The sequence below is a fragment of the Rhopalosiphum padi genome, chromosome 2 (genome assembly GCF_020882245.1).
Source record: "Rhopalosiphum padi isolate XX-2018 chromosome 2, ASM2088224v1, whole genome shotgun sequence".
Lineage (NCBI taxonomy): Eukaryota > Metazoa > Arthropoda > Insecta > Hemiptera > Aphididae > Rhopalosiphum > Rhopalosiphum padi.
The window spans coordinates 47,125,606-47,143,606 of record NC_083598.1 but is presented as its reverse complement, the minus strand read 5'-3'; the positions used below and the strand labels follow the sequence as shown (position 1 = coordinate 47,143,606).

Below are 18,001 nucleotides of genomic sequence, written 5' to 3'. Positions count from 1 at the left end.
TCCCAGTTCCCGATTATAACGTTATAAGTAGGTATAATTTGGTTAATCAACCGTTACACATTAATTAATGGGTAGTTCGTAGTTGGTAAGTTCTAAACCTGGCTTAAATATTATATTATATTATTTTCTGGTAATTGTTTCTAATACCTACTCTTTTGTGTTGACGACGAATGTTGAAAGTAAACACAAACGCCTAAATAGTTATTACATAAATATATTTTGTTTCGTTTGGTTTGGTTATATTTTGGTATAAGTAAATTAGTGAATAGTGGTTATAAGTTATAATATATAAACATTTTTCTAAAATTTAATTATAAAAAATAACTACATAAGTAATAATAATAATAATAATAATAATATTCAAGCCATTATATTTATTATTATAAAAATAATAGAATTAGGTATATTCTAGGGGCACGTTACTAAGCCCTAAGCCCTAAGGTAATAACTAATAGCCTAATAACTTAGACATAACTACATAAGTAGTGACTGGCGATGATCTTGGCATTATCAGCATTATCTACAATTTCAAATTTAGATTTCAGCGATATCAATTAATAATGTTTTAAAAACAAAGTACCTATTATAATATTCATAACAAAAACGATTAATCGATATATTTTTGATTCGAAATATGCAGTTACTAATAAATAAATAAATAATTATCCAAAAGTTTTAATTTGTGAGATCAATTATTCGTATTCCAGTATTTTAATTTTTATTATTTGTTTTGTTTGTCTTTCTTAACACTTGTCATTTGGGGTCAAGGATGTTGCCAAATTTGGTAAAAATTGTTGTTGTTGTCAATGTTTGGTTGATATGGAACGAATTTAAACCAATCAGATAAGGCCCTTGGTATTTGTCCTTGCTTGAAACCATGATAAGCGAGATTGTAAGAATACGTCATAAAATGAATAAAACTTTTAGTTGTTAGTTTTGTTTCTTAGAGTATCAATTTATTATTTGTTTCTTGTGAATTGTTATTATTTAATTTATTTATGGTCATAATTACTCAATGATCAGATATCAATTATATACTGTCAATTACTTTAGTAAGTAATATGCATTAATTGCTCATCTATTTAATTTTAAAAAAGAACATTTTATATGTCATGTTTCTTTACATTTAAAATTTAAACCAAAATTATTGTAATTAATATTGGTTTTTATTGCATTTAGAAATATAGCCCATAATTAATGAACTAATTTAAAATTGTAAATAATGGCTTATGTAAATGTTGCTGATTGGAAATCTGACCAAGTAGCTGATTGGCTTAAAGGTAAATTAAAACTTTACCTAATTACTTAAATAAATAATCAAAACAAATTTACAAATATTTTAAATATGTTACTTAATAGGTTTAGATAGTGTTATTATACCATATATCAAGTACTTCATTGATACAGATGTAAATGGACAAAAGTTATTAGATATGCAACCTAATGATTTGGATAAAATTGGTGTGCAAAAAATTGGACACCAAGAGTTAATACTAGAAGCAGTAGATCTTCTAAGGAATTTTGTAAGTTTTAGCAGATATACTAAAGCTAATTGCAACATTCAATCTAAATTGCTAATCATGTTATTTGTACTGTTTTTATAATCCCTACCCATTTTTATTGTCACTTATTTAAGTTGATACCACCAATTAATAACTTAAAATCTTTAAGAGAATCATTATAGTTTAACTTAAAATGATGATTTTGATCTATGATATTATAATAAAATAAAATTAGGTAAAGAAATTATATATGAATATATATATTTATTTTTATTATACTTCAATAACACAATTCTTTACAGGACAGGGGGACATCCAGAGTTTTATTTAAGGTGATGAGGGGTTAGTAATGATAATAATAAATATGTGTAAAATATTTGAGAAATAAAATAAGAGAACAAACAAAGTTATACGTATATAGGTGTTTCCAAAATTAAATTGTGTAATAAAAATATATGGGGCACTATTAAAATAAATTTGCTTATGATTGTGATTTGTATTGATCTGAAATTTTGATAGTTAACTACTAAGTAGAAGTAATGGTAGTAACTTGACTACATATTACAATTATATTTATTTTTAATTATATTAAAATGATCTATATTTTGTGGGGAAATGTTGATAAATTTTTCTAAGTCAGAAAATTGGTAATGGATATAATATAATATTTATGTATTATATTCATGGTAAACTAATATTAAAGTGACAATAACATAATAGACATAAATACGATATCATTAAAATTCAGAAAAGCATTCTTGTATAGAAACATATTGCAAACATTACATTGTAATACTACCTTTAGATTTCTTAGCCATTCCCGTCCTTCGTAAATATACCCTGATTCTTTAGTTTATCTTTTGTTTTAATGATTTCTAGCATTATGAACTGGATAAAGAAAATGTACAATTACTAGCATTAAGGTTGTCTTGCAGCGCTCATAGCTTATACAAAGACATAAAACAAAATTATTTAAATTCTACTCAAGTTCCAACTAAAATTCTTACAGATGTTGCTAACACAGTAGCTGCTCTAAAACCATTAGTTAATTGGTTAAACAGGTTTGATTTAATATATTATTAATTATTGTTATTGTTATTATTATTATTATTATTATTATTATTGTGATGAAAAAAGTTAACACATTATTTTAATTTTTAGACCTCCATTTTGTGGCCAACCACATTATATAAGTATGAAAAATAACTTACTTAAGTTGGCTCTTGAAATAGTAACTAGTGGTCAGCGTGATCGTTTTGCTGAGAATCCTGTTGAAAATATTTTTGAGATTGCCAAACAATTAGCTCAACATGCTGATCATGTTATTCAAGAAAGTCAAGATTCTCTAATTTTACAACCGGCTTCTTTGGATGTTGCTACACTTAAAAAAAGATCTGGAGAATCTCTGGTAATATATATAAAAACTTTATTATTATTAATTTTTAGGTTTTTTGCCAGTCTTTTTCTTTGTAAATAAAAATAATAAATTATAACTTAAAATAATAATAGCACTTATGTCAAAATAAGGTAACATTACTGCTTATTTAATTTTTCATTATTTTATTTGAGATCAATAATAGTACATATCAACCAGTAAATGGAAAAAAGAACTTAGTGAAATAGTGTAAAATAGTATATACATAGGTATATATCAAGAGAAAACAACATCCAAACTATATGATCATTTATTAATGAGATATTTTATTTTTAGTTTAGTTTACATGTATTAACAAAAATTTTATAAAGTAGTGGCCAAGTAGCTTTTTTTTAGTGTATTAAATGAAAATATTTAATAATTTTTTCCTAAAGTTTAAATAAAAACAAAAGACCTAAAGTTAAGAATATATGGAAATTTTAAAAGTAGTAAATCTGTTCCTTAGCCCTTTTTGTCTTCACTAGTTGATATTATCTTTCAAAATATCAAATATACCTTATGTATAAATTGAAGTTTTATGCTACTAATGTTTATTGTCCTTATTTATTTATTATTTCTTGTAAAACTTCTATATTACCTAATATCTAATAATAAAAACATTTTTATTCATTTTTTATCATATTGTGCTAAATATAATTAAAATAAAATATTTTCAGGGATTTTATATTGTACCATCATTTCACGGAGTTCATCAAGTTGGAGAAGTGAAATGTAATAGTGTGGCGCATCAATGTGGTAAAATTGAAGCTGGTGATGAAATAGTACAAGTAAATTATCAAACTGTGGTAAGAAATGATTAAAAATACAATAATATTAAAAATTTTGCTAATACCTCTTAAGGAAGACGTGAGCACCCCCATGTGTTGTCTTCGTCTTACATGCATACAACAGCAATTTTTCATTCAGTTGAACATAATATTATGTGTTGTTACATTTAATATTAGAGAGAACTTATCTATCATTTACATTTATTAAGCATTGATATTTTTCAATATTTTAATTTTCAAACAAGACATGAATATTCAAAATATTATAAATTGAAAATACTTATATCTAGCTAAAAAATTAAAATATTGAAAAATTCAAAACTACAACACTGATAATTTTCAAACCTTTAATTTTGATATGACATCTATTATATTGATTCTTAAAAAGCTAATAATACATAATGTTTTATACTGAATGCAAATTTGCTATAGTGTATGTATGTAAGACGTGACAACGTATGTGGGTGTAGCATCCTCTTAATAATGAATTATTATGATGTAGGTAAAAAAATAATATTAAAATCTTAATAGGTAATTTTTTTATTTAATTTAAAATTCAGCAATTCTTTTTTAATCATATTAATAATATTGATTTAATTCTATTTAAAATCAATTACTTGTTCTAATTGACTATTATATGATACAAGGTTATGTAATTTATGTATTATTAAGTATAAGATAATGATTTTTATCAGATTAAATTAAAAATAAATATTATTTACTATGTTTAAATAATACATAAATTATATTATCATGAGAGGGCATAACCTATCATTTATCAATATTTAAATACTAATTAATAACAAATTTAGTAGAAAAATAATATAAAAAAGATGTCAAAATCTTTTTATTTTAAATCTTTTTTTCTTATTATGTGATGCATTTGATAATAGATACAATTCCATCACATAATATGTTTGTTATACAATTTTTAACTCATTTTATGTTATTATTTATTGTAATATTTACTATATTACTACTTCTTATATAAACAATTTAAAATTAAATGTTTTAAGCATTTAACACTTCAATGTATACAACTGTTTCTAAATTTCAGGTTGGTTGGCAAGCTAGACAAGTAATGGCTCTGTTAGAAGAAGCTTCAACTGATATATTTTTGACTCTTAAAAAACGGCCACGTCATAGTAAAGTATTTGGACAAATTTATATGAAACCATATCGTCTACCCAGTAAAAAACTATTTAATTATCCACAAAGATACTTTGATCAACTTACTCCACCAAGGCCAAGTGACCTATTGACAATTCCTAATTTCAGTTTTCCTGTAAACAAGTAAGTTCATAATATTTATCAACTCAGTTAAATTTTAAAATAATCATCAGTACGAATTAAATCTTGAATTATAGTTTTTAAAATACCATTGTGTTCAACAAATTCTATAAATATATTAGAAAAATATTATTTTTATACTATATTTATTAAATTGTTAGTCATAATTATGAAATTTTCCAATGATATGGCTCATTTATTTACTATATTAATGGCTGTAAATATTTTTAATTATATTTATTATATGTATTTAGTGTATTTCCAACTGGACCCATTCAATATTTCTGTATAATACCATTTAATTGCAATACCATTATTTTGTACTGTTCTTATTCTAATTTATGTTTTCCTATAATTTTTAATATAAAACAATATTTGTGATGTCTAGAACAAATTTTCTTTTGTTAGTAAACTCTTTCTCGATTTTATTTCATATTTTTTATACATTGGTGTTATTTTAATATTATTTTAGCACTAATTAAATAAAATAATATAAAGTATTTAGGTAACATCAGTAATTAAATCAAAAGTTGAAAAAAATTGTTTTTATGAAAATTTAAATTTAACTCATACAATTAATGTTCTTATTTGTAATTAATTGAAAATTTTTAAATGTGTATATTTTAAAATATATTTCTTTTTGATAGATTTTGTTTAATAATTAAAATATTTTTAGACAAGATAAGAAGAAGGTACCAAAGATTCAAGAAAGTCAACTCTTAAGTGATCATTTGTTGAGTCCTCCACCAGTTATACATTTAGGTGGGCGTTCAATTTCTCCTGAAATTTTTTCACACAGTAATAGTAGTAGTGGTGATGAAAGTGAACTTGAAAGTGCCAACTGCTCCTCACCTACTTCTGTTAGACTATATCTTCCAAAGCCACATATCCCTGTTCAAAGAAGGGCAACAATAAGTGGGGCCAGTCCTATTGGAAAACATGCACCATTCAATTTTGATCAGGTATTTGTTGAAGAATATAATTTTTAGTATTAAAAAAAAACAAAACAAAAAATATTTATGTAATAGCTACAACAATAATAAAAAATACCTAATAAATAATCATATTTGACTATTATAAAATTTCAAACAATTTTAAAAATGACTTCCTCAACACGACTGATGTGCGTATTAAATGCACTTTATAGTTTGTTATTTTTTTGAACAGGTAACACTAGACGTGCCTAAATAAACCTATATGAAAGGTTAGTCAATTTGTCATGCCAGCTCAATTCATTCTAACATTCTTATTCTAATATTTATATAAAAATAACAATTTTATTTGTTAAGTTTTCAAAATACATTTTTAAATAGATACAAAAAAATATTATATATACTTATTAAGTTATTTATTTCTTACATTAATGTCAAAGTTTTTCTCCAAAGTTCAATGTGAGCTAATTATTCTGGTGAACATTCAAAAAGGCCTAATACATTAATCTAAAGTATTGGATTATTAATGTACATTTAAGAACGAGTAACAAGTGATATATGAATAAGTAAATACTTACAGGTAACAACAGCCTTCTACATCTTTCTATATTGGTTATTACTTGTATGTTTATTTTATAAAAAAATTTCTTATTGATCTATTATATTGAAAAATATGTTTAATTTTTTTTTTTTGTGTAAGTTGCATCAATATAACTAAGAATCAGTTTATTAAATTATTTATAATATTTAAAGTATTTTAAGTTTTGGCAGAGTGTGATGAAATGTATTTTAATAGTTTCTATAATATATATATTATATTCTTATGAAACTTTATCTAATATACAGTATCGGTTAAAGATATTTTAGTTGATCCAAAAGAAATACTAAGTCTATTAAGATATAAAAAATATTAAATATTACATTATAATTTATAATTATTAATTATTTTGTGTTTATAGAATATATATACAATTATGTAGAAAATCTTACATTTTTATTTGAAGCTTTAATTATTTATTATTTTCTTCTCATTAAACACTTGCTCTGCCAAAATAAAAAGTAATTTATATGAAGCCTTAATAATATAATACATTAATGTACTTAAATATAAAATATATTTAAATTTAAATCTTCAAGGATTTGTATGGTAAAATAATTAAGAAAACTATATTATTAATTTAATAAATTGAGCTTAGTTAATATTATTTTAAACACTTTGGGTTAACATTTGTTTTTCTATTTTATTATTTAATATTCTGTCTTTTAATTTTCTATAATTTATGTATTATTGTTATTAAATCTAAATTATAAACACTATTTGACTATTTGTAGGATAATATTCTTCTTAGTGTGAGTTGTGTCTGTGTGTGTATGTGTGTGAGAGAGTTCAGTAGAATGTTTTTAAGGGTCTTCCATAAACTATTAAATCAATTAAAACAATGTATTTACTTTGTGCATTTAAATTTTATTATAAATTTAAAAAAATTGGTTAATGTTAAATTGTTTATAGTTAATTTTTTAAAAAGTCATTACTAACTAATTTTTAAATTATCTCTTATACAATTAATAATTACCCTGCTAAATAATTTTGTATGCAGGTTTAATATTAAAGACATGGTTCAAGTGTTTGTGAACAATATCATATATTTATAAATGTTTATACAGATACTATGTTTGTAAGTTGTTATTTGTCAAAAATTATTTTTATTGTATGTTCAAGTCTTATAAATTTATACATATTTCACTTATATATTCTAATATTTTATTCACTAATATAGTATTGGTTAATTATATAAAAGTTATGTGTAACTAATATCTATGCAATCAATGGTTACAATTTTAAAGCTAGGAAGACCCTTAACAAAATACTTTCAACTTTTAATCAAATGGAAATACTATAAATATTATTGTTATGGTGTATACATACGATTGAGTGAATTTCATGATTCTATTTAATTTAGATCAAAACAAAAAGTAAATAATTTTAATCATTTTCTACTATTTTGATAAATGTAATTGATGTCCAGTGACTGATGGACTGATGAATATTATTTTGTGTTTCTAATTACAATTGATAGTTGTAAATAACTACAAAATTTATAATTATCTAAGCAGTTTAATTGTTAAATTGTATTTATTAAATTAAATTTAAATTTTAGATTTATATGGAATATATAGTTACTAATGAATAAATTGTATTAACAGTTCTCAATCGTATTCCACCTTTTTATTTGCATGGATTGAATTTTTCCCTATTTAAAATGATTTTTTTATACTAATATAAAAATACTTACTTTAAATATTAATATCTTTGAAATATTATTTTCAGTTTTGGAACGAATTGAAACAAGTTAACGAAGCACATAATAATAATAAAAATAATAGTGAAAAATCTAATAGTGAGATGCAACTTAGCAAACGTTCTAAACCAACAAAAGTTCATTGGACATCATTACCACCAAATGAAGAGAAAATTGAAAGTCAAAAGTTTGCTGATAAGAAACTCCTTGATACATCTATTAAAGATGATGGTTTAACTAGCTGTAATTTAATTTCTGTCAAAGAGCGAATTAATCAATTGAAAATTAATAACAGCCCAGAACATATTATTAACAAAAAACCTAAAATAATGCCAAAACCCTTTGTTTTGAAAGTTGCTAAACCAATTGATAATCCATTATTTACTAAAGTTCGTGGTAAACTAGACAAAAGTTATAGTACTCCATCTTATGACTTTTCTGCAGAATGTAATCTGCCTAACGATTTTGAATATTTTGATTCTGATTTGAGAATGTCAATTGAAGATGTAAAAAATTATGAGACTCATGAAGTCACTAATAACAGTGTTTTTAATGAAGAAAAATTCAAAAGACCTGATAAACCTATTTTAGTTTTCCCTAAACCACCCCCTCCTCGAAGTGATGAAAATGTTTCTTTAGCAACTATGACAGAATCGGTTGAAAATAGTTGTGTAAATAAATCAGTAAAACCGATTTTATATTTTCCAAAACCTCCACCGCCTAGAATTGAAGATGCAAATTTTTCAAAATTAAAAGATACTGATATAACTGATAATAAAGGATTTGAACTTGAAAATAGTAAAAGTATAGAACAATTTAGTAATAGAGTATCAGAATCTGGCAGTGGATTTTCATTTGATTCAAAACAAGAAGAACACTTAGAAAGTATGACAAACAGTTATTTAGAAAATCAAAATGAAAATTTCTTAGATTATGATAACATAACAACACATTTATCTCAAGATAGAATTCCAGAATCAATGGATTGTTCCAAATATTCCATAAATCATTGTAAAAATAAATCTTTCTTTAACAGTAAACATCAAGATCAATCAGATTTTGAAAAAAATTCATTTTCTGATTTATCTGATGCTTGCCCACCACTGTCATTAACTGATCTTAGCGGTAGTGATGATAATATATTTCGGGTAGATACCAAAGATAATATATCTTTACCATCTGAACGAACAGCCATCATACTTCATCAAGCTGTATTAAATACTCCAGCTACATTTCCCAGACAAAAAACTGAAATAAAAAAATCTCAGCCACCGGTACCACCTCCTAGACCATCCAAGCCTGCTGAACTGCCTAAAAGAACCAGCTATAGAGCTATGCTTGGTGCTAAAACTATTGGCAAAAAAGAAAATAAAGGACAAAAACAATTATTTCAACGAAATCCGTTAATAGCTAGTAATTTTAATTTTCTATACATTAAAATTATAGAAATAATTTATTACATTATTAATACATTGTTTGCTTTTCTTTTTTTAGAACGTCGAAATATAAGTGCTAAAGAATTAGGTACGTGTGAATATCAAGGATGGCTCTATCAAAGATCTAAAAAAATATCTCCTAGAATGCAATGGATTAAAGGATGGTTCATTATTAAAGGAACTACTTTTTATGGGTTTAATAATAAAGAAGTATAACAAATTTATTATTATACTATTTATTTAAATTAATTTTGATATACTTTTTAGTCATCTAAATCCCGACTTATGATCATATTATCTGGTTTTACGGTATCTGTTGCTGATGAAGTTAAGTCAAGAACTAATGCCTTTAAAGTATACCATATGGGAACCATGTTCTATTTTGCAGCTGAAACACCAGATGATTTATCCATGTGGTTGGATTGGTTTTCAACTGCTACCATCGCTGATGGACATAATTCAAGTAAATCCAATTAAATTCTTTTAAATGGTATTATTAATTTTAAACAATTAGCTAAAAGTATAGGTTCTTACTAAAAATGAAACATTTTATTTTTTAGTAATACACTAATGACACCTTTTATTTCCCATAAATCTATCTAAAACTTCGCAGGCTGATTAATGGATATGTGGATGCTCCCTCTATTTTTCTCTGATACACTTTAAAATTCTTTCTCACTCAAATAGGTTAGTCCTTCCTTTGTTGTTTCATTTAACAACATCAACTATGGTGGAAATAATTTATTTATTTTATCCATTTTATTATTTACTTACTTTAATGTTGTATTGTTCTATTGGGCTCCAAGGTTGTATAAATAAGTATAGTTATTTTTATATTGTTCTGTTTAAATTTAAAAATTTGATATAGTTAGTTATTAATATTGAAGTAGTAAAATTCTTAAAAAGAATTAGTCATATCAGTGTTTTCCACCAATTATTAAGACAAAAATTATTATTTAACAATGTTTTATAATACCTTCAGTTATATAATATTATTTATGATAATATTTTTAAACTTTTTTAAGACATTTTTTAATCTGTTTCATATGTGTTTGTTATATGTAATCAATTTCTAAAGTATTTTTAAATATAATTAGTATTTATCAATTAAATTTAATTAACAAATGTAAAATAATTATTACTTGATTACTGAAAAAAAAAATAAAAGACAAAAATAACAATTCTATATTCTGTTCAATTAAACTGTATTTGGCAGCTGACTTATGCAACAGGCGTATAGATGGGGGTGACAAACTGGTATTGCCTGACTGCTGCTTGAAAAAGACTCATTGTTACCAAGTATAGTTCTTAACTTGAATACAGTAAAGAAAAAACTAATTCTATTTCAATTTTTGCCACTATGTATAATTTTATAGCAAGAGTTACTAATTAATTACTGTACTATTTAAATACAGGCTCATTTTATTATATTTTAGGAGAAAATCGCTTTAATATTTCTAATACAATTTCCATAAAAATGTAATTTTTAGTAAATGTTTAGCAAAATATATGTTTTTTATGCTTTATTTTGTAAGTATATGTGGAACATATGGCTGAAATTGTAATTTAACATTGCTCATAATCCTAAAAAATAATAACATATTCAACATTTAATTGTCCATAATCTTTAGATATTGTGGCTGTTAGCGAGACTGATGGTGAAGAAGATGATAACTTAAATGAAAACCATGAATTGGTAGATACGTTTTCATCAAAACCAGGAACATCACATGATTCTTCTTTTACAAGTTCAGCTTTTAAGAATATTTCTACATTTCTTTCAAGTCACATGGGGTCACATTCGAATCATAATACAAGTTCTAATAAAAACAAAACGTAAGAATTACTATTACATATTTTATTATTTCTTTAATCTTAAATATTGCTTATATGTATTCAAATTAACAGTTTATTTTAACATATATTCCAGATTGTCATATTTAAGCTGTTTAAACTTAATTTTTATTAATAAGAAACTTCATTAACTATATTTATTACGCTTTCTATTATTTTAAACTAACATTTTAGTTTTTTAACTTTTCTGTAAAGCTGAAACATTGAGTTAAAAATATAGAAATATTTACTGCTAGCTGTAACTAAAAAATAAAATTTAAAACTCATCTAATATAAATATTTAATTTTAAGCATAGTATACTAAAATATTAATTATTAATATATGTTTCTTTAGGGATAAAAGCTTTCATTCATTAAAAAAACAACAAAAAAAGAATTTGACAAAAGAAGATCAAGCAAAAGGTAGCAGTTTAGACAGAAAGCATTGGAAATTTTTAGGAATGGGTATGATAGGGCGGGACTCAAATGAACCAGTTCCAACATCTCAATACCGTAGTTATCGAAGAGTACCTCCAACAGTTCCTAAGTGTGCAACAGATACATCTGTACTCCCTAGCTCTTATCACCAAAAGTAAATTTATTATTAAAAATAAAACAATATTTATCTTTTTCTTCAAAATAATATTATAATATGTTCTAATTATTTCTTTAGCTGATATAATACATATTATTTATCAATAGCCAATAAGTGAAATAATTTAAGGTATAATTACTAAACATGATAGTATATATTTTAACTCCATAAACAATAATTTTAATTTCTCAAGTATAAAAAAACATAAAAAGTTTAAAATAATTATAATGGTTTATCAAATTATTGGAATTCTATGATCAAAGAGAAAGTATTTTCTTTTGATTATTTTACAATTAATTATCATTTTCTAAATAATTTTATTTATTGCAAAATTGTTTTTATTATTTTAAACAAATAAAACAAACTGATGTATAATTGTTTTTTAGTATAGATACATTAAATAAAATATTTTATTTTAGCTCTGATATATATCCTATATCTCAAATTAACCATAATCGTCCAGCAGATATGGTTGATTATCGATTAGCTTCGATAACAAAACCTGATACTAACCAAAGGTACCATAGTTAAATTATTTAAAAAAAAAATTGTAACTTAATAAATCCAAATTTCAAAATTTTTAGAAGAGCAGATCCTACAAACAGTTCTGAAATAACATTAGAATCATTTATACAGTCCCGGCAAGATGAAAGGCGTATACAACACCTACATATGGGAATGCGTGTACCTCAGTACATAGCTCCACCACCACCACCACCACCAGGTTACAATAATAATATTATTATTATAAATATTAAACAAATTTTAATTAATCATTTGACAGGAACCAGAGATGATCAAAGTCAACAACTTTTGGATCAAGCCAGTTTCAGGTATGTCTCTTATAAATTGGATATACGTTTAGATAAAGATTATTTTTATATTCTCTTTTCCTTTATTATACAGTAATCATTATTAACTTATATTTCTAGCAATTAATAGAAAAATATAATTTATTAGTATTTACCTATAGATTATAGAACTGCATTTATACTTGCTTTTTAGAATTGCTGCTGAAAGTGAACCTCGATCAAGGCAACCAATCACTGCATTGACTAATGTTGAACACAATTACAATTTAAGTGTATTACCACCTTGTAAGTTATTTGTTTACCATGATAATATTTTGTTTATTTAAAATTTACCTTTAACCATTGTTAATATATTTGAATTTATGACAAAATAATATTATTACTAAATTATTTTAGATTCCGAGTGGAGCAATTAATGTATTGATTTTACTATGTGATTCTTTGTGTGTATGTGTGTGTGTGTGTGTGTGTGTGTGTGTATAGATAATAATTAATCAATTAAATGTTTCAATTTTCAATGTGTTAAGGATGATTTTGAATAGCAAATTGGATTTAAATGGACATTTTGGGAGATAAAAAGTGAAAAATTACCAGTACTTTTATATTAACTAGAAAAAAAAAACGCATATCCTATTTTTGACAAAATTAATTTTGTCATTTGATGTAACTTTAAAATAAATAACCGTAGATACTTAAAATTATTAAATAATTTTATTATCATTTTCTATTACAGTAAAAAAAATTGAGCTATTTGAAGACATGATAAATTTTCATTTTTTTTTTCAATAAAATATTATTCAATTATTCAATTATTTTAAATAGACAATTTAAGTTAAATTTGGATGAAATTACTTACTTATTTAATCAATAAATAACAATATTAATTATTATTTTGTTAAAATTTAAAAACAAAATTATTTTTTAAAAACTTTTAAGTATATTATGCATTTTGCTATATGCAATGTTATAAAAAATTATTTGAGGGTACTAATTTTTAAAATTGATTGTGCTAATCCACCCTAAGCGCCTCCTATTGTGCCTATAAGTTATTTAAATATTGATATTATATGGTAAAAATATACATTTGTATAATAATTATAAACTAATAATATAATATATGTAAAATGTACGTAAAGAATTATATCAATACTGTAATATTAAAATAAATTAAAAAAAATAAATGCTATGTATATCTAAAAAACAAAATTAAATATAGTTTGTGATATAAGCTTGTCAAATCGCCTTCGCTCAGAATTGTTTTTCATATAAAATTATAAATCATTAAATTCAAATTTAACACATCTATAATAGTGACCCATTAACACATAGGTTGCAGCAGAGTAGTACCCACTTGACTACCTTTTTTTTTTTTAATTTTTATATTTAATATTAAATTTTTACAACAACAAAAAACAATAATTAGTAATTATTTAATATAATAATACCTTCAAATTCACTTCTGAAATTTATACAACACAAGATAACTTATAAATAAACTTTTCTATCATTAAAACTATTCATTCAACAATTAAAAACATATTTATATATTATTAATTATTAATTAAGTATAAATAAGCTTTTAGTAAGGTAGCTATTAAATTATATAATAAACTAACTATTAAAATAATATTTAAGTTTTCAAATTAACTATTTTAAATAATATATTATAGACTATAGTATAGTGTAGTATACCTACTAGTATGCAATACCATTAAGATATATAATATTATTTTTATTACATAAGTAGATGGGTTCTGGGTAGTTAGGTTGGTAAATAATAAATAATGAATTTTATATTATTTACTACTATTATTATTTGTATTTATTTATTGATACTTATAGTGATTAACTTTAATAAACATTAAGTTGATATTATATTGGTAAAAAATAATTTAAATCATAATTAATGAACTAATTTATTACATTTTAAATATGATTGGTTTTAGACTAAATTAGAGTAAGTATTATGTAATTAAACTAGCTGTAATACATTTGCATATTCACACTATATTTTTTAAACATTTTGATATTAAAGTAGAAATAACAAAGTATAAAACATTTTGGTTTTTAACAATAATTTTAAATATTTAAATAATTGTAAGTAATTTTTGTATAAATAAAATTAGGTGTATTCAGTGACATGCCTAAGCGGGAGGGTGTGGTCAACACCCCCCCCCCCTCACTCAAAAAAAAATTTCTATTTGCCCCTGGGTGTATTTAATAAAATTATAATTTTTTTTTAAAGTTTTAATACAAGTGTGTCATTGTGGCAGATGTGTTACATCTTACATCTATATTGTAGTATTAAATTGCTAATTGTTGTATTAATAGCTGTGTAGATCTACTAAATATGTAACTATAGTTATTTTAATTCACCATTTGATCAACTCTTAAAGTCTGTAATTATTCCCTGTGCTGAGGGTAATTAGATCAAAAATGAAAAAAAGTAAATACCAACGTAATTAAATTTCTAATCTATAATTAATACCACTAAAACAATGGAGTGATTCTTTTATCCACAGGCTTACGTAAAAACGATATAAAATAAATTAAAGACCATTGTAAAACCAAAACTTTTTTTGTTTTCCTCATTATCTAGAATAAAAACATACACTTTAAATGTATATAATAATTATAATGTACTATAATAACACATATTTATTTTAATATTTAAATATATACCTATATTGTATATATTATAGTTATTAGTATAGAAGTTTTTAAAATAAGTTATCAATATTTAAGTATAGACGTATTAATAAATTAATAAATAATATTGTATTATATTTCCAGGGTTAACTGAGAGTTCAACTCAATCTAGTGATTTTAATGGAAATAGAAATTCTAAAACATTTCCACATCCTCGTGATAGTCCATTTATGCCTCAATTATCTGAATCACATGAACATCAATTATATTCCAATCGATATGTTAGTATTTTATTTAAATTTTATAATTTTTATTAAAAACAATAATATTTTAGTTTTTATTTAATTATAAATGAATAATAAACTTTATTAATTGATAATCAATGAATGCAGTGTCATTGTTACATATTTAAAATATCCACTTACAACTTACAAGTTATAACACCTTGATGAAATAAAAATTTAAAAAAAATTCAATGAACAATCATAATCTTGAAGTAGTAAATTAATTAGCTTAGCAAAAACTAAACACAAATTATTTAAAAAAATTCTAATTTTTAGACAACAAACAAATATCAGTTAAATAATATATATACTTATATTTATAAGTAATTCATTTTTATAATATATATATTTCTGAATCGGCTTAATACAGGGTAATTCTTTTATCATAAAACAATCATAATTCATGTTTTTGAAAACATTTTTTTCCATAGTTTCAAGTTGATAAAAAAATCACATTTTTATTAAAAAATTATATTTTTAAATATTTTTTATCCTTATAATTTTTTAAGTTTTTACTCTTATGAATGATAACAGTGTTAATTTTATATTCCAAAGCAGAATAATTTTCTGAGTATTTTGATACATAAAAATTGAATTTAGGGCGAGTAATTTATGAGTTATAAGTATTTAAAGTTTAGATGTGCAGAGTGAAGTGGTACGGAGTTACCCCGCAAAATGTTTGTCCACTACCCAGCTTGTCTAAACTTTAAATACATATTATAACTCATAAACTACTCGCCCTAAATTCGATTTTTATGTACCAAAATGCTGAGAAAATTTTTCGGCTTTGGAATATGATATTAAAACTCTAAGTTGTCATTCAAAAAAGTAAAAAACTTTAAAAAATATAATTTTTTAAAAAAACGTTTTTTTTTATAACTTGAAACTATGTAAAAAAAGTTTTCAAAAGCATGAAAACTTTTTGAAATAATGAGTGTTTTATGATATAAGAATCACCCTGTATAAAAATACACCTAATATATAACATTGTCACTGTACATATATTTAATTAAACTAAATAGTAATATCTTCTGTAAAAAATGTATAGCCTTTGGATCAAATCAGTGACACCGAATCATTAGAATATCCGCCTGTTTTTGAACCAGAAACTTATTCATTAACTGATGTTCATTCAAGAAGACGAGATCGTTCGAATAATAATATTGAAAATGAACCTGGAAACAGCAATAGTCACAGGTGATAAATGTATAGATTAATAAATACTATTATTTTGTATTTTATTCATTAGCTTAATTTATTAATTTGTGTCCTTAAATTTATACCTAGAAAAATTGTTTAAAGTCAAATGTGTATATCATACATAATATGTGTAACAGAATTTGTTTAATTTATGTAACGAAAATTACTCTTAATATAATATTTTTTCATACATCACACAAAAATCCTAACTAAATATAATAACTTGAAAAATGTGTGTTTTTATTAAAGTATTATATTAGTTTAACAATTGTTGTGATCTATTTATTTTTGTGAACTTTTATTTACTGTTGAAATATAATATTTTATAGTGGTTCTGACTGTTGATTTTCATTAAATATTTTATTGTTTATGATATGTTTTTATTCATTAGATAATATATATATATATTATAATTATTATATATTTTTTATATTAATGGTATACTTGAAAATTAAAATAGGACTAATAATATGAATAATCTTACTAACTTTATAATGTTAATTATTTAAATGTAATTGAATGTATTTATTTTTAGTCATAATCATAGGTGTGTGCAGACTTAAATTACTGGTCGAGAGGAAACATTTATGCCCTAATACTTAGAGAGTGCCCCTAAATTGTTTTTAATACTTTTCCTTATTGTACATTAGAAACTGTGAATATTTATAAATACATAGTACATAGAATCAAGTTTAATGTACATACAATAATAATGTGTTGTTTATGTTGGTATAAACATGTTTTTGAATTTATAAACTAAAATTTAAAATATTTTTAAATCATATGAAATAAATATAAATCATGTATAAAATAAGAATACATTACATAACATTTTAAAAAAAAAGTTTGGTTTAATATTAAAAATTAAATATGCATATTGTAATACATAATATGTGTACATATTATATTTATTATTGTCTTATTATATAATATTTATAATAAAGTAAAGATTATAAATTAATTCTC

At 23.1% G+C, this 18,001-nt stretch overlaps 1 protein-coding gene across 1 annotated transcript; it reads left to right on the top strand.

The window, feature by feature from the left end:
• The first annotated feature begins 895 nt into the window (after positions 1-895).
• On the top strand, positions 896-17,405 carry LOC132920327 (uncharacterized). Its single transcript, XM_060982620.1, has 19 exons — positions 896-1,052; positions 1,180-1,280; positions 1,360-1,523; positions 2,382-2,563; positions 2,664-2,910; positions 3,594-3,722; positions 4,762-4,997; positions 5,671-5,956; positions 8,256-9,639; positions 9,721-9,872; positions 9,930-10,125; positions 11,294-11,498; positions 11,851-12,087; positions 12,510-12,608; positions 12,675-12,814; positions 12,875-12,923; positions 13,096-13,187; positions 15,696-15,832; positions 16,884-17,405. Exons 2-19 carry the CDS (start codon positions 1,223-1,225, stop codon positions 17,034-17,036), a joined length of 4,146 nt encoding a protein of 1,381 aa, XP_060838603.1. The 5' UTR covers positions 896-1,052; positions 1,180-1,222; the 3' UTR covers positions 17,037-17,405.
• The last annotated feature ends 596 nt before the right edge of the window (positions 17,406-18,001 follow it).